This window comes from Acanthochromis polyacanthus, chromosome 21 (genome assembly GCF_021347895.1).
Source record: "Acanthochromis polyacanthus isolate Apoly-LR-REF ecotype Palm Island chromosome 21, KAUST_Apoly_ChrSc, whole genome shotgun sequence".
In the NCBI taxonomy this organism is placed as follows: domain Eukaryota; kingdom Metazoa; phylum Chordata; class Actinopteri; family Pomacentridae; genus Acanthochromis; species Acanthochromis polyacanthus.
In genome coordinates, this window is record NC_067133.1 from 4,478,347 (window position 1) to 4,496,490 (window position 18,144).

An 18,144-nucleotide genomic window follows, 5' to 3' on the forward strand; every position below is an offset into this window, starting at 1 on the left:
CAATATGTTTACATGAAAGAAGACAAAAACAAGGGAGCTGAGCGAGGGCCTCTTTCTAACAATATATGACAATTATATAGCATCATTTCATTTTCATGTTTTTAGAGTGCTGTTTATTTTCTCTTGATGCTTTTTATTCCTCTAAAAATATGTACAGCTGATGAGTCGACACAGCATTCAATCTATTAAACCAAGTTTCATGGAAAAATAATAAGGGAATGGCAACGATGAGCAGGTTTCAATGTGAAGATGGTGCTCAACTGCCTGAAGCAAAGACTGAGACATTTTTTTTTGCCAAACTACATCGTTCAGTATCTATTTCAATGCTTTCTAATCTATTCTGTTAAAGAGGGACTTTTAAAGTTTCAAGCTAAAATACGTTACGCTTTGGTTGCATTCATCTATAACTGAAACTAAAACAGCCACTTTTCTATGCAGGTCCTTACCCAGATTTGAGACTCTGCAGAGCTTCATTGACGTTTCTCTGATGGAACTTTGTCATGTAGGAATGCATTTCTGGATAGTTGTTTCTGATGTTTCTCTCTGTGCTGCCGTTGGGGACGGTACCAAACCGAAACGGAGGTGAAAAGTCGTTGGGACTCTGGAACTAAACAAGACCGAGCACAGAGAGACAAGCATGTAAAACTGGACTACATCTGCTTTACACATGAAGGGAGATAAGAGACAACATCAAACAGTAGCCTTCCGCCTTACCTTCTTGTCTGAGAGACCGGATACCTGGTCCACGTATTCCTCCTGGATCATGAAAGCGGCCAGGTTAGCAGTGTAGGAGGCCAAGAAGATGACAGCAAAGAAGGCCCACACTGACACCATGATCTTACTGGTGGTGCCTTTGGGGTTCTGCACCGGCACAGAGTTGTTGAAGACCAGACCCCACAGCAGCCAGATGGCCTTACCGATGGTGAAGGACGGACCATGAGGCTCTGGAACGAACACGGTCGCAATTAAAGAATATAGGATGAAGCAGGATCCGTCTCTAAACCGGTGCAGGGCAGTTAGGCCTTAAGGAGGAACCTTAACTGATGAATCTGAAGCTCAAAAATGATTTTACATATAGTAGGCATGTCTGATAATATCGGCCCACTGATATTATCGATGCGATATTGGCATGAGAATGTAATATCGATCAATATCGTTATTGGGTTTTTTTTGCCTATCATGAAAACCGATAAAATAATGCCTGGATGTCATCTACATTTACTGGACTCATAGAGGGAGGAAGGGAGAATGTGAACTGTTGTTTGAGACAATTTTTTTTTTAAAAAGGCATAAATATGCCATTTTTTCTATAACTTAAGTTGAAGTAGTTTTCTTATTTTGCACAGACAATGTTTACATTTGAAAGCCTTGTTGAATTTGAGAATGTATCCAATGGGGCATCACAATAAAATGAGGCATGATGTGTTAATTCCACATCAAGAGCTATGTGATGGTACCTAAAATTAGTGAAATAGCCCACATATATCGATATCGGTTGATATCGGAATTGGAAATTGAGAGTTGGACAATATCAGCATATTGGTTAGTGACAAAAAAGCCAATATTGGACATCCCTACTTATGAGAATAAAATTAAATATCCATTCATAAGCAGCATATAAAAGATGGATGCAGTCATTGTGACTGGAGCTGTTGGTTGGAGGACGAATGGCGTAAAGTTTGGCTGTCACTTTCTTGCCCCTATTAAACCAGACAGTAGCAAACTGCCAATCAGAAAGCGGCCTCGTTCTAAAACCTACTCTGCTTCATTGTCTATTATCCTCTGCATTGGACTGTCCCTTACAAATTTAACAAACTGTATCCAAAAAAATCTTAAAGCTAGGGGAGAGGGGAGAAGTAGAGTCGCTTTCTGACAGAATTAAAGTCAGACTTCTTGTAGCAACCAGAGGAGTCGTCCCCTGCTGCCTGATAGAAAAGAGCCCAGGTGTGAGGCCCCTTTATGCTGGCTTCCCTTTTCAGACGTCCATCTTTTATATACAGTGTGTGGGTGGCATTATGGTACAGTATTTAGCACCGCTGCCTCACAGCGAGAAGGTTCTCTATTAGAACCTGCTGGTCTGTGGGGGTCTTTCTGTGTGGAGTTTGTGTGTTTGTTCTCCCTGTATGGATGGTTAAAGTTTTCCCCCAACTCTATATGACCAATACTTTTGCTTATGATTAGATACCTCGGGCTGCAGTAAGCAAAACCAAGTGAAAGACAAAAAACGGCAGAATTTGAAACTATATAAAGCCCTCCTCCTGCCCTCGTGCAGCTCATCCCTCTCCTCAATCCTCTCAGCAGATGATCACACGCTTCAAACGTGCAAAGACAGTTAAGCTAAAAGTCCACATTCATTTATCCCAAATGGAAGTCCTCTATCTAAACCGTTGCACCACCAGATCCTGTTCTCACAGTGGACTTTGCTGCTCTTGATACTATCTCACCTGATCTGGGTGAAGCCATGTGATTGGCCTACTTCTCCTGTCATGAGCTACATTCTGTAAAGCCTGAAAACGAAGCCAAGAGTAGGTACAGAGGTCTAGTTTCTTCTCAGATGAATTACATCTCAAATAGCATGTCCTCATAGATTCTTTCTTTTGCTGCACAAAGTAGATTATTGCAGGTTATTTTTAGATTATTATTATTATTATTGGAATTTTCAGTTTTGCTCATGAAATGAAATTCCTTTCAATTAAGTTAGCCACTACAAAAGCACCTCTCAAGGAAGTGTGTTCATTCCAGATCACATGATCAGCTCCACATGATGTCATTTCCTCCTGATGAAAATCCTGGAAGACTCCAAGACTTTGAGTTATTTAACATAAAGTAGTGTGTGAGTCAAGTGTGGATTTATGGTATGTCAACAGGTTTACTACAATATCTTTATAAATAACTTTCAATTTTACTCAATATTTGGAAGAATCTTAGTGTAAAAATACCATGTGGTGTTTGGTTATAGGTGTTCATGTTGATTTTAGACCTGATAACAGCAAAAATTTCAACTATGATACCTGTCAGCTATGCAATTACATATTGACTCAAATGCACTTTTCTACACTCTACAGCCACTGAGTATACTTTAGTTGGGTCTGGGTAAACGTCTGTTTTTATGTACAGCAAAGTTTCAGGGTTTCTGGAACCATCGGTTAAAAGCAAATATTAATCAAACTACTCTAAAAATAAAGGGTGGTAGCCTACACTACTGCAGTGTATTTTGGTATGTTGTACTTCACAGAGCTTCACATGGAGGTGAACTTCTATTTTTGACAAATTCATTTAAAATGCTGCTTCATCCAAATTGCAAATAAGAGTGAGTTAGCTTTTTGTTTTTAAAGAAATTATAGTTCAAAATTACAGTTGCATCTTATCATTCTGGAAATAATTGCTTCTTTAATCTTAATCTTCATCCACAGGACACAATGTGTGCCGTTTCACTGCTTTTAATTGAAAAAAAATAGTTCTTATTGCTACTGTCTGCAGTCCCCTCTTCACAAATCCCAGTTTAACTCGTGATTACACCAACGAAACATCAGCACCTTAGCCTTGTCTTTGTGAGCAAGTTGCATTTAGGGTGTCTAAAAGGCTCTTGACTATTAATCTTGTTGTTTTATTTCACTTATATAATCTACATACATAAATATCACACATGTGAGTGCAATTAACAGATTCAAATTTTGTAGGAATGGTGTTGTTTCACTTCATCTATGAGCTGACAGCATTCTGGTGCATTATGCTGTGATCAGCAGTTGGTTCTTAATGTTTGTGTGGGTATGTGTGAGTGAGTGTTGTGTGTGTTTGTGTGTGTGTAGAAGCACGTGGGTGTGTATTGTTGCACGGAGCTTTTGTTCACGGACAAACTGGCTTCATCGTGCCAAGCATCTCCTTTGTGAAGTTGGCGAGAAAGTTGGTTAAATGAATCGGGCAACGATTTTACAAATCTGCCGTCGAGCCATTGATACGTTATTGCATCAAATCCTTTGACTCCAAACTTCGATCTGCACTCTTCATGATACCAAACTCCCACAGTGCTACAAGCAGATAAAACAAGAAGGCACACAGAAGAGAACAGCGCTTTAGGGAGGAGTACATCTTCTCCAGAAGATGATGAAGGATGAGAGGGATGAAAAAAAGATAACCATTGTCTATATATAGCCACATCAGAGATAGAGTTGTGGGAGACATTGATTTTTTTTGTGTGTGTTTCTCATCTTTTCAGCTGAGGAGATCTAAGACAAAAGTAGCCCCTTGCTGTCAGAGTTGACGCGTGATTTGGGGAAATATGATAATGAATGCAAATGACTTGTCCGGTGTGAGGTAAGCAGCGCTGGGTTTGCACTGAGACACACCTGTAAATGAAATAAAAGAGAGCAGGCTGCCGGAGGAGGAGGAGGAGGAGGAGGAGGAGGAGAGAAGAATGAAGTCATTGGGTCAGTGAGGACGGCTGGTCTATATGTGGAGGCGGACCACGCTGTGTTTATGCGTGTCTGAATGTCAGTCTTTGAACGCAGTAAAAGACAATTTGTACACCGCGGTCCATGCTGAGATTGTTACAGGCAGAGAGCATCTGGTTCTGCACTTCCTGCTTGTTTGGAGTGAATGACTAGTTGGAGTGTTACTCATGGAACACACTCAGTCTGAAGGGCCAAATTACCTGCTGCCATGTTCTCTGCATCATTTCTCATTCGTAGACTTCACTAACAAATGTATTTTATGCTTTCATCGCTGCAACAAAGCAGAAATCCGATGTTCAAGTCGCTTTTGTGTTGATTTGAATTCAGAAATTGACTTTTATTTCTGTGGCAAAAATATTGTAAGGCTATTTTGCACGTCAGCACATAATTGGGATATATCTTGCAAAAATTTTGATTAAAGTAAAAAGAACTAATGTTTTTTTATGTTCATTATGATCATGTCTTTACAAATTCCATCATTATTTATTATGGAAACAATCAGTTATTAAATAAAAAATGACTGGATACCACTAAAATGTCAACTAAATAATCGTCCCAATTTAATAAAAACCACCTTCTAATTAGCAAAACAATAATAAAATGAGCTTATTCAGAAATAGAAAACAAAACAAAAAGTCCTGCAATTATACATTGACCCATGTGATGTTCTCATATCTGCAACTTTTATTTTGGATGCTAAACATCCTAAAATTCAGATGCTTTTTAAAAAAAAACATCTGAAACCCAGAAAATTTAACAGGCAGCACATTCCAGCCTTTCCTGGCTTAGAATGGACGTTTGAAGATGTGTGACAGTCAGCACGACGTCCAGACAGGAAAGCCGTTCAGTCTGTGTTCTCTTATTTGACAGAACTCTGCATGATATTTCATAAAAGCCCTATTAGTCTACAGCCCTAATTTAAAAACCATCCAAAGACAAAGCATCTGCACTAGTTAGATTCTGTAAAACACAAAAGTTCTTCAGTAGAACCGTGACTCATCAAAACCCAACAGTCAGTGACTTTTTGCAGGCTGTATTTCACAGTATATTCGAGTATCAGAGTCGTTTGTCCAGATAACAAGTAATTTGGAAAAACGTTGCATATTATTCCAAGTTGTTCCATTTGTTTGTAAAATAAACAAACAAGGAAATCCAGCTTTTTCCTTTCTTATGATTTCTGGAATCACTGCTTTGTAACACGGGGGTTTCCTTTACTTTTAGCCATGGTTGTTCTGTTTCAATAGAGGTGTAAAGATGAGCCAAAAAACAGGAAAAAACACCAAAAACTGCTCAGGGTTGAGAGCGTCAACAAAACCGGTTCTATTCAAATTCTCAGTTCTTATCATTGTAGTGCAGGAAAACCTTTGATTACTAAATACTGTGAAAAGTTGGTTCTGAGGTGTATTCTAACATTTAGATTTATCCTCTAATTTATCAAGTCGTGCTGATGGTTGAGAAACCTGCGAAGAGATGAGGGCAGAAAAGTGATTAAGTATCATTGAAGCTGTTTGCTTTAATTAACATATGCGTTTAAAGCGTGATATGTCGCCCCAAATCATCATCACGGCATGTAAAAAAAAAAAAAAAAAAAACTTCTGTCAAGTACCTGCTTCCTTGATTGCACATTATTTTCTATTTCCTTTAATTCTGAAAGTGCAATTCAAGAAAAAGTGAGGAGCTGTGGCACACACAGCAAAGGATTTTAACCACATCATGTCAAGTAAAAATCAAGTTATTACCCTGTTAACATATCCACATGGTGTTTTTTATATGCTAGAAGATACATCATGAGTGAAATAAACAGCCGACACCATGGACGAGCGTTTCCATCTTAAACCTGCAGCGACTGACACAGATTCAGGCTTCTAGGGTTTTGTGTAGTTTAGAGTGATTTTGCAGTGTTTAGGCAGTCATACGTGAGCTGGTGTGCTTGAGCTGCAGCATGTGTGGAGGGCTGAGAGGACAAAGAGGCAGGGACTTGACAGATCTGCACATTCTGGAGAGCTGTGTAGATTTACGTCTGAGGCATTTTTAAGGAAGGAAGGGATTTGTTTCATGGGAATAAACTAAAACAATCAATCTAATTCGATCTTTTGCTTTGTGAATTGTGACTGTTGCCCGTTCCATGTGTAGCCATGTTGTGATGTGATGATATATTCCAGGGTCTCTTTCTTTATGATTTGTCCAAAAGACGTTGCTTCTGCTTCCTTATTTTGTTCAGTAGCGCATGATTTGTGTTTAGTATTTTCACATCATCTTCATTCATTATTCTGGCCGTATAGGATAAAAGAATAAACATAATATATAAGTTCAACCCCCCTGTTGTCCTCATTTAGGGGCGCAAAAAAATATTGTTTCCTTGTCTGAAAAAAAAATCCAAAAATTCCTCCAAAAAATCCCCAATTTCGGAAAATTTGCAAAACTTTCAGGTAGAAAATTCCAATAATTCCTTAAAAGTTTCCTTAAAAGTTTTATTTTAAAAAATCCCCCAAATCTGGCAAGAAAATTCTTGTAAATATTTTCAAAAAATGAGTAAAAATCTTCCAAAAAAAATCCTACAACTATCTAAAGTGATTCCATATATATCAGTAAAACTTCTGATATTTTCTTTGAGAACATTCACAAAAAAATCAACCAAAATCCAGCGAATTTCGCTGGATTTTGGTTGATTTTTTTTGTGAATGTTCTTCAGAAACATTTCTAACATTTCTTTTTTTACACTAAAAAATGTTCAAAGATTTCCCCAAAAATGTTGAAAATGTGGACGTCAGAAGTTTCACTGTAGAAATATATTTTCCTTCCACATTTTCAAACAGGACAACACGAGGGTTGCTACACAGAGACGACTCGTCAGGGGTCTGAGCCACGCTGCACATCAGCCACGACATTTTCAATATTTCACTAAGACCATGATGTGAAGAGCATGAGCAAAGTGATTTGTTGTAAATGATGTGCATTGGCAGTTTTGTTGCTGTGTGCATGGAGTCTGGCTTGTGTTAAAACAAATCCTGCAAAACTGATTTGATCCTGCAATTCTTTTTCCTATCCTCCCACAGTCCAAAACCATGCAAACTCTAAACTGTCCATAGGTGTGAATGCGAGTCTGATTGTTTGTCTGTACAAGAAGACCTGCCGTAGACTGGTGAACTGTCCAGGGTGTCCCCTGCCTTCACCCTAAGTCAGCTGGGATAGACTCCAGCCCTCCTGCAACCCTAATGAGGATTAAGCGATGTATAGATAATGTACGGATGGAATTCGTTTTTCTATATGAAAAGAAAAAGTTCGACTTGCCACACTCTGCGCCTTGTGATTTTACCTTCTCTATTTTGCAAAAACCCTTCATTCCTACATAAAACATCACTTCCAGCATGTGTTGCAGAGGTAGAACTGCTTCTAAGCATGCCCTCCCATCTGGTGTATTCTCAGCAAAAAGACGGCAAAGAGGAGGAAGGTAACACCACAAGAAGACGCAGAGTGAAAGTGTCTGAAATTATTTACATCCTTACATCTATGTCCTCAAACACTTCGCCTCCACTGCAGGCTCCATGCATGTGTGTGTGTGTGTGTGTGTGTGTGTGTGTGTGTGTGTGTGTGTGTCTCTGTGTGTTGCGCTGAGGCCTCTCACCTTTGCCGTCAGCCAGACAGCGGTTGTAGCCCACAGGGCTGAAGTACTCGAATATAAACACAGCCACTGCTGACACCAGCAACAGCATCACGAACATCATCACCCACACATCCGCACTGAAGGGCTCTGGAGGGCGAGAGAGGCAACGGAGGAGAGGGGAAAGATGAAGGGAGACAAGGAAGACGAGGGATCGAGGGAGGAAGCGTGGACGGACAGAGATAAGGAAACAAGAAGAGAAGAGGGGGGAAAAAGGGTTGCGAGGAGGCAGAAGACAGGGAAGAGACGAGGGACGCGAGCAGGGAGGGAGGAAGAGGGAGAAAGAGCGAGGGCGGCGGAGAGAAAGAGAAAACGGAGCGAGAGAGGAGAGGGCAAGAGAGATATGCAAATGTGGTGTGCCAGATTGAGAAGAGGAAGGAAGCGTCAGAGAAATGGAGTAGGAGTGGGAAATATAAGAGGGCAAAGAGGCAGCGAGTGAAAAGAGAGAAAGAATAAACAGCCATATTATCATGCACTCCAGTGTACCTCCTCATTGTGCAAATGCATCGGCTCTCAGTGTCCACTAAATCACTTTTAGTCCAACTTCTAAGGGTGGGAAAATGAATAGCAACCCAAAGTGACCTGATAAAGATCCATCTGATGATTTCAGTGTGTCAGGAAAGCCAATTAGATGAAACAAAACAATTGCTGACCAACAAATCTTTCAAATCTACTGTCTTTTTGTCAACACAGTGAAAACTGAACTGGCAAAAGTAGATTTTATACATATTCTACAGTACGAATGCAAATAGATGTCAAGACTCAGCTTAATGTACTGTATGTGGATAAAGATTGGAAATGCATTTGACTTTGTTAAACCTTTGAACCCCAAAAGATGTCAGCGTGTTTTTGGCAGGCATTCAAATAAGAGGAAAAAACTGTGAAATCAGAAAGAACAGAATGATACTTTATGATCAAAATGACAAAAGTCAGACAAAGACAACAAGAAAGACAAAACAAAATATCCCCAAAATGAAACACAAAATGACAAAAAATGCGACAAATGACATGAAACAAAACAAAATAGAGACGAAAAGTCACAAAATGACAAAAAAGCAGACAAACAACACAATTGCTACAAAAAAACCCACAAAATGACAAAAATGATGCACAAAACAATGAATAAAGCAAAACATAAAATGCTAAAAATGAGACAAAAAACACAAGTGAGACAAAACGGAAACACAAAACGACAAAAACAAGAAACAAAAGATAAAAAAACATGAGACAAATGACAAAAGTCAGACAAAAAAGACAAAAACAAGACAAAATATGACAGAAATGAGACACAAAATGACAAAGGAACAATGAACAATGTACTGTTTTATTTTATGATCAAAACAACGTGTCATCATCTAGAAATTATTTAAAATACACAGTTTTGTAAATGCACAATTTGCAGTTAATATCTTCTCTATAATTTTTACACTTTAAGGGCCGGATTGGACCCTCTAGAGGGCCGGTTTTAACCCAAAGGCCACACGTTTCACACCCCTGACCTACAGTATTTCCTAAATTTCATTCAGTTTTTTTCTTTTTTCATGATTTATGGCAAAAGACATTTCTGATTTTCCTTCTTTCAGTGGTTGTGCCGTTCCCACGGAGGTGCAGGACTTTTTATTGATGTGAAAAATGAGCCCAGAGTGGGGAAAAAATGCGACAGGAGCCAAAAACACCAAGAAACCGCTCGGGGTTTAGAGGGTTAAAAAGGCAAACTGTTTTACGTAGATCGTTTTTCACTCACTCTCCACCTGTGCTGCCTATCCTGAAAATTTCACACCTTGAGTGATTTTTGGCTGGAAGCACCACTGTTTTGCAAAATCTGGCAAAACAACCATAATAACTACACTTACTAAGAAGGTGCAACAGGATCCAAAAACCAAATGGAAGTTGGAACTAAGAGCCACCATCTCTGGGCAACCAGGAGGATGAGGCCGTTAACGAATAGACCTTAGAGAGCTGCTGTTGTACTTAATATTGATTTATGAGCAATGGCATTTCTTTTATAATATTTGACGGTGGTTATAGTGTTCTATAAAATGCCAAAACTTCCACGTCAGGTCTTTTCCTCGACTCATCTCTGCCACCTTCCACCAGATGTTGACAGCTGGCGACTGTGTTCCTCACCTAAGAAGGCCGAGGGCGAAACTGTGCCGTTGCTACGGGACACCATGACGCTGATACCCGTCTCAATGAAAGGGACGGAGAAGTCGATGACCTCTGATCTCTCCTCGTTGATGGTCAAGGAGCCGACGGCCATGTGAGCGTTTTTTAACACCACCTAAGCAAGAGGTGGGAAAGAAAAAAGACAAAGAACATCCGTTAAGTAAACATCCAGCCTCCATCCATCAGCCGCTGAGGCACCGTGAGTTAATGAATGAAGTGCACTTTCAAGGAAAATCTGTCCTAAAACTTCAGCTTTTCCCTGAGGGGGGATGTCTTGTGTGCCGCGGAAATGAAAACAAGCATTTTCATTCAAAAAAGCAATTTCAATCAGCATAGTTAAGAATAGCTTCTGGCCATAAAACGGCACAAAAATAGCCTCGGACAGGCATCATTTTATTTGAAGGTGACTGTGCAGTGACTCTTGACGGGAATTTGACAGGGATGAAGGTGGACATCCTCACAGTGGTCCCTAAGTTAAAAAAAATCATCAAAAATCTTCTTTTGTTGTTATTTCTGTTCACTTGATAATAGGATAAATATGAATGAGCCTCTTTGCAAAAAGATTTTCAATCATTAAAATGTATTCATATATTAATTGTATATAAAGAGGGGTTGTGTGGATTTAGAAGAGGTTTTCAGTATTTTTATTTCAGTTACTTTTTCTAATGGTTTAATTTAAGCAACCCTTAATAAACCAGCAGAGGATATAGATGTAGAGACAGGAAAAGTTCATTCCAAAGTCCCATAAGACAATAATGCCAAATCTGCTGACCTTTTATTGAATATTTTGTAAACACTGAAATTCTTCATAATGACTATTTATCTAACTACAGCCACTTGTGGTAGTTTAGAGAAGCCTCGATCTCCACACGCGCAATTATGTCACTACTGAAAACAGTCTGAGGTGGAGAACAGTATAAAGCAGCATTCACTGTGAAATCGAGATCAATCCTGTCTCCAAGTCAGGGATAATTCACAATAATTAAGCAGGTGTTGAGCGTGTTTGTTTTTCTGAGATTGAAGACAGGCTACTTCTGCCGGTTGAAGTTGTTTATTCTGCAAAGCCAAGAAGCTTGATATCAAGGACCATTACTGTTCAGTGGACTACAGTTAAAAGTGATAATCTGAAGGCTTCTTCCCAGTAATGGATAAAGTTCACAGGATATAGAGTCTTTTCTATGAAATGTGCAACAATCTCATTGGTCGAAAACTGTTGGAGAGAAGCTGTGTGGCTAATTACTGAAGTCACTTCAGTTGTTCCACTTGTGAATGCACACAATTCTGCCACTTTGGGGATGGTCATATGAATCCCGCTTCTGTCTGAAGCTGCAAGTATTTAACCCTTTGATGCACAAAATGGGTCAAAAGCTACAGACTTTGTCCTCAAATTATAGAGGAAAGCAGAGAAAAGGAGTTTTGTGTCTGCATCTCCGTTAACTAACGACATCTTTTGTGCTCTCTGTGATGTTCATGGACCAGTGTTGGTTTGTTTGTGCAGACAGAGTGTTAAAAACGATAAAAGAATGACAGTTGCCCAAGAATGGTTGCCAATTTATTTTTCCTTAGATTATTAAAATGTATTTTCAGGTTGTAATTGTGCTACTAATCCCTGTTTTTAAGAAACATATCCGTAATCTGAATCAGTCTTTTTGTTCTGTAAGTTTATTGGAATATAGTTCCAAAAAGTCCCGCAATTATATATTGACCCTTCTATGTATTCTGTCACACTAAAATTAAAGATTTAATGTCCAATTTACACTGGTGTTCAGCAATCACGTCAGGAAAATCCACTGTAGAAGAAGTGGAAGCACCAACGCGTCAATCAACCCCAAGCAGTCGATCAAGTCAAAGTAAAAGGGGAAAACGTGTGGTGCTATCACAGTTCCTCCTGTCTTCTCTGTTGACATGTATAAGGCATGCAGCAGATTTCGTCCGTTAGCTGTCAAAAGGTACTTTAAAGAATGACAGAATCTGATTAGACAGACAGGTTAGGAAAAAGTGAATACAAGAGAGGCAAAGAAACGCATGAAAAGGGAGACAGAAGGCCAACACACGGCGCTCGGAGTGGACACTCGTGATGCTCGCCAGGGGACGGAAAGACGGAGGAAGAAAGTGGGTTACCACAGTGGGTCATGGCTGCTTGAAATAGCCGCCCCAATGCCTTCCTCTACCTGCCTCCCTCCCTTCAGTACCTCTGCACAGGTAGTATATTTAGCCCCAAATTTTACAGCCCTACAGCACAGGGGTAAAGTGGGACGAGACTATCTCTCTCAGTTAATAAAGCGAGTGTGACTGTGTGAGTCAAAGCTCCGCTGTGTACTTCTGCGCTGGTGTGTGTGTGTGTGTGTGTGTGTGTGTGCTCATAGGAGTGAGTCATAAAGGGAGAAAAGACGGAGAGAAAGAGGAGTGAACGAACCTTTGTTCACTACCTGTGAAGTGGACCTTTACAGGCAGCAGGAATATTACACATCTGCTTTGCCACATTATCTGCAGTCTTTCAAAGTGTCTGCTTGCAAGTGTTTGTGTGCAGGCATGTGTGCATTTGTAACTTTTGAATGTTGTTTATTCTGTCAGCACATAAGTACAGATATGCATGTGTGCGCGCGTGTGTGTGTGTGTGTGCGCGTGTGTGTGTGTGTGTGTGTGTGTGTGTGTGTGTGTGTGTGTGTGCGTGTGTGCGTGCCTCAATGTGCGAACATCTCCCTGGGGAGGAGAACGAGTCCATCCAGCAGTGTACTCACTTCCTCTCTTTCCATTCGCTCTCCCTCCATCTCCCTCCTACGACTTGTTCTCTCCGTGTTATGAAAGTGACCCATGTGGGTGTTATTGAGAATGAGCGAGCGAGGATCCGCGTTTGAGCGTGTTTATGTGTCTTGGCTGGTGTGTGTGCGTGCGTGTGCGCGCCAGTGTCTTTATGAGACACCAGCTAGCGAGGCCAAATTCATGTAATCAAGTGTATTGCCTCTAATATTTTAGATTAGGAGTAATAGGGGCGGCACAAGTCAATGCGGCCCATGAAATCTGACACCGACTGCCAGAATCGAGTTAGGACAAAAAGTAGGCCTTCTCGGAGTGTCCATTGATTTTTTTTTTTCCCTTCTCTTTGATCTTTTGTCTTTGCAAGATGTGGCAAATTGTGTAAAGGGCCTGAGTGATCTCTGCTGAAGCACGTCCTGGTGTGTGAGTGTGTCAGCATCAGTCCACATCTCGGTCCATTAAGAGTGTGAGATATACTGTAGTTCTGGCCGCGCTCCAACTGGAGAAGGACACGGGTCGGTTTTGTTAGACGCAGCAGATATAGTGCAACAATGGTGAAGTGTGTGTGTGTGCGAGAGAGAGAAGGAATTTGTTCTTACAAGTGCTTCTTCTGTGAGTAACAGTCCAAATGTAAACGTCTCTACGTGCTCGTGCATGCGTTCTCCTGTCTCTGTGATCATTCATGCATAAGTGTCTGCATACGTGTGTGTGAGGGAAGTAGATGAATGTCCCCCTCCCTCCTCCTAATGACCATTCATCTGTGGAGGTGAGAAGGAGATGGCACATTACGGCGCTTTTAGTCAGGGTGATGGAGTTTATTACAGGTGACCACACTTGCAGCTCAATGCCCACTAAAGACACCGGCAGGGAAACTATAATGGCTTTATATAAGAGATTAAATGGGTCAGTTTAATGTAAATTGAAGAGAAAAAGTTCCACTGTGGGGGAAATAATCTCGTCTGTGACTTCTGAAGGTTATTCAAACTTCGGCGTCCGCACAAAGAGGGACAGAGCGCGTTTCAACCCGTGACCTTTGGGGTACAATTGATCCGTTTGCCTTTTCCTTCATTAACAAATACCCTAAGTCGGACGTGCAGAAGTGCAGCTCGCTCTTACAGTTTGAAGTATGAGAACTGACAACGACCTTACCTTGGGAGCAATGTCGATTAGGAAATGTTTAGAGCCCAAAGTGAATTGTTGCAGCTGACTGAACTGTATGCACCGCGGGCCGAGGCGCTCTACCCGTCTGACAAAAGCATCGGGCCTGTGGGGCAGGAGGGTTGACCCGGAAAGGAAAGCTCATCATTTTCAAGGAATGAAAACGCACATCAAAGAGGAAATGCGCCCTTCAGGAAGCTCCTGCGGAAGTTAAATATAGCACAGTTCATTGGGCTCAAACGCACAGACGCGAACTTTGTCTCCCCTTTGATCTTCTCTCCACCTTCATCTACACCTCGGCAGTAATTCCAGGCAACTTGATGCGATAAACTCTCAAATATCACTAAAAAACAGAATCACACCGGCTGCATTTACACACACAGAGACTCTAAGCGTACACATGCAAACTCTAATGTGAACTTATTTAATTTGCAGGTGGTGCAGTTATTTTGAAATGGCAAGTATTTAAAATAAAGAAGATGCTGTGGGGAGATTTTTCATCATTAGTTGAATTTTAAGAACACTGCCCCGTTTTTGATATGCCGTGTCATCTATCGCTTTCCTTTCTCTTCACGGCAACTTTCTTTTATAACCGAAGCAACACAAAGTTTTTTCGGACTTAGAATTAACAAAGACCATGTGGTCAGTAATGCATGACACCAATATCTGCACCAGTTTTTTGTTCGTTCCATTATTTACAGACCAAAATTCCCTTCTGCAACAAGGCCGACACCTCTGTACACCAAAGCCTGTTGTGTAATTGGAGCATTTTCTGCCCTGACCTCGAGCAGATATTTCATTCTCCTTTCCTTACCTGACACCATGCCAAATGTGCCGAAGTCGACCTGCACTGCGCGCCAACACTCTGATAGTTTTAACACCACTTTCTCAACAGCATTAAGATCAATAACAGTGTTGTAAAGAGGGAATCAGAGGCAATATTCATTTGCAAGCTTTGATCATCGTATGAGACCGTCACGTAATTCACACATGATGATGTATCGTCCACTCAGTCTTTGCTAGCTTGTATGCAACACATTACAGACAAGACGCCGGCTGCAAAAACAACAAATCAGAAGCCGAGAGACAAACGCAGACACGTTATCTCCTCACCTCTCCCACCATGCCATTCCAGGTTCCGTTGATTTTCTTGCCGTGCTTTCCATTAGTGACGAGGTAAAGGTCGTACGTGAATTTTACCGTCTTGGCAATCTTCTTCAGGATGTCGATGCAGAAACCTTTACAGCAGCGCTTGATGTAGATCCCCGACTCCTTTGTCTGGTTGCTGCATAGATACACAGACAGAGGAGCTACGTCAAAAAATGTGAGTCTATCTGGATTGAAATGGTAAATGTATATGTGATTTGGTGTTTCTGTCACTCTCACACAAAGAGAGGGATTCTTCTTTTTGCTTTCTAAAGCTACCGTGGGAAATTAACATAATTCACAAGGAGATTTTAGACAGTTGCCAGGTTTTTTCTTTCTTTCTTTTCTTTCTTTCATTTCTGTTTCGGTCTTTTATACAGTAGGTGGAACTGCGATCTACTGTAGCAGATGGACAGGAAAATAATTTGTAACAATCTCTATGAATGTGTTGAAATTGCACACTAATTCAACAATTTACTCAATGGGTATTTATTTTGGTCTTTTCGTGCATTCTCAATCTTGATTCCGAGGCATTTTGTTGCATATTTGTCATACAGTCATACTTTTTTCTTCAATTTCTCGTTCATTTTAATGCCTGGTACCACTAAAGGTACATTAAATGAAGAATACGATGAATAAGACAAAAAAATGCAGCTGCGTACATAATACTTTATGTCCTATTTGACATGCTTACCCTGTGGAAAATCATCAAACGCAAAATGGAGAACCACAAGACCAAAAACAAAGCAAATTTATTTGAATCTGTGCAACAGGAATGGGCTGCTGTGATCAGAAGCTGGTGGAGAGCATGCCAAGGCGCATGGCTGCAGTCATCAGAAACAATGGTCATGAATCAGTACTAACTCTTGTGTGGATCATGTGACTAAAACAGACAGAAAAGAAAACATGGAATGAATAAATGCTGTTTTTGGAAGTACAATGCTATAGCTATTGATGTAAGAAGTTTTTTTTGGTTATTATCAAGAAAACCATGGAAAATGTCTCGATATCAGCTCTTAAATTTAACTCTTATGAACTAGTTTTGTTGTTGTCATTATATTTATCCAAACAAATGTACTTTTAGTTGTACCAGGTATTAAAATGAGCAAGAAATTGAAGAAAACAAGTGTGGTCTAATCCATTTTTCCATGACTGTATATGAGGTTTGTGTCTCACAGTGTTTTGATCTGTTTCCGGCAGGGTACAGTGTTCCTCATGCAGGTCCCACTGAGCGGATCCACGTCTTCCACGATGACAAACGGAGCTTCCTCCAGCGTTACAATGGACAGGTGGTCGTCCTCCCTGTTTGCTGCCCCCCATACAGTTCATAGCGAGGCCACACATGGTACTTCATGGACAGGGAGCCGTTCTCCCATTTACCCACCTGCAGAGACATACAGAAAGCAGACTGCATTAAGAAATCATACACTGACTAAATGCAATCGTGGAGAAATTCTTCTGTGACCGAGTCTGGCAGTAAAAAGCGTAACAATGAAACACATCCCCTGGCAGGAATCAGGTTCAAAAATGAATTCAGATCGAATTTGACAACACAATGGCTCCAGTCCATAAATAATAACTGCAGCGCTGCACATTTAAAACACATCGCCACAGAGAAATATAAAGTTGTGACGCTTTTGAAGCTATAATTTCAACCTAATCGGGATTTTATGGCCTCGTGTTCTGTTTTCGGCATCTAATTGTGATTAGTCCATCTGTCCATAAAACCACAAAAAAACAAATGAATGAGGAGAATTTTATGACAGGTCATAATGTATAAATAAAGTGCGCTGACAGAGTGAGTTAGTGAGAGGAGGAAAGACAAAAGGAGATTTGAATATGGAAAGGAGAGGAGAGGAGAGGAGAGGGGAGGACTGGGACCCAGAGTACAGAATGAGAGCAAGGTTAACGTGAAGGACGAGGTGGAAAGAGGGAGCAGAATTCAGATCAAGAGGAGGAGAGAGAAGAGTCTGGCGAGAGGAACACAGAGAGCGGATGGTTGAAATTAAAAAGGAGGAAATATGAGGAACAGCTAATATTGCAGAGAGAAAACTAGAAAAGCACTCGGAGAGCACATACCTCCGCCATGCCGTTTGTCTGTCCGTCTGTGTGTGTGTGTGTGTGTGTGTGTGTGTGTGTGTCTGTTTGTCTGTTAACAGCATAACTCAAAAAGTCACGGACGGATTTTCACCAAATTTTTACAGGATGTATGGAAGAGCAAGAGTAAGAATCGATTAGATTTTGGAGGTGATCCGAATCACCGTGTGGATCCAGGAATTTTTTGAAGGTCGAAGGACAATTGAGAGATGGCCGCGACACACGGACACACACACACACACACACACACAGACGGACAGACAAACAAACTCCGGTGATTACATATCCTCCTGGCGGAGGTAGATAGGGGGAGAATCTAAAGTTAGCGAAAGCGTCAAGTGAGTGTCTGCAACTGTGGAGAAAGAGATGGAGCTCATTCACACGCAAAATGCTGGCTCTTCTGCAGAGGAGAGTCCAGCTGTACGTCTGGAGGGCCCTCTAGCCCTGGTGGCTCTTCTCCACTGAATGAGCGTCATCAATTAGTCAGTTCCCCCCACCTCCCTGATGCCGCTCATGTAAAACCACACATGGACACTTGGTCTGTAGCCTTTCCTCTGAATGTGCCCGGTCGGCCACTTTCATCAGGGAAAAGATGTGGGCGGGAGTGGAAATGGATCATCAGCTAATTGGACACAGCATAATAGGAGATAGGGCAGGACGGGGAGCTGTGGTGAGAGTGTGTAAAGTCAGGTTTGCACACTCATTAAA

The 18,144-nt window shown here is 41.0% G+C and overlaps 1 protein-coding gene across 1 annotated transcript in view; it reads right to left on the reverse strand.

The window, feature by feature from the left end:
* Nucleotides 1–18,144, reverse strand: part of grin2ba (glutamate receptor, ionotropic, N-methyl D-aspartate 2B, genome duplicate a) — a 173,969-nt gene that overhangs the window by 23,545 nt on the left and 132,280 nt on the right. The window contains 7 exon segments of the mRNA XM_022196983.2: nt 447–607; nt 715–944; nt 8,077–8,202; nt 10,240–10,393; nt 15,307–15,478; nt 16,516–16,640; nt 16,643–16,723. Of these exon segments, the coding sequence (XP_022052675.2) occupies nt 447–607; nt 715–944; nt 8,077–8,202; nt 10,240–10,393; nt 15,307–15,478; nt 16,516–16,640; nt 16,643–16,723 (1,049 nt within the window).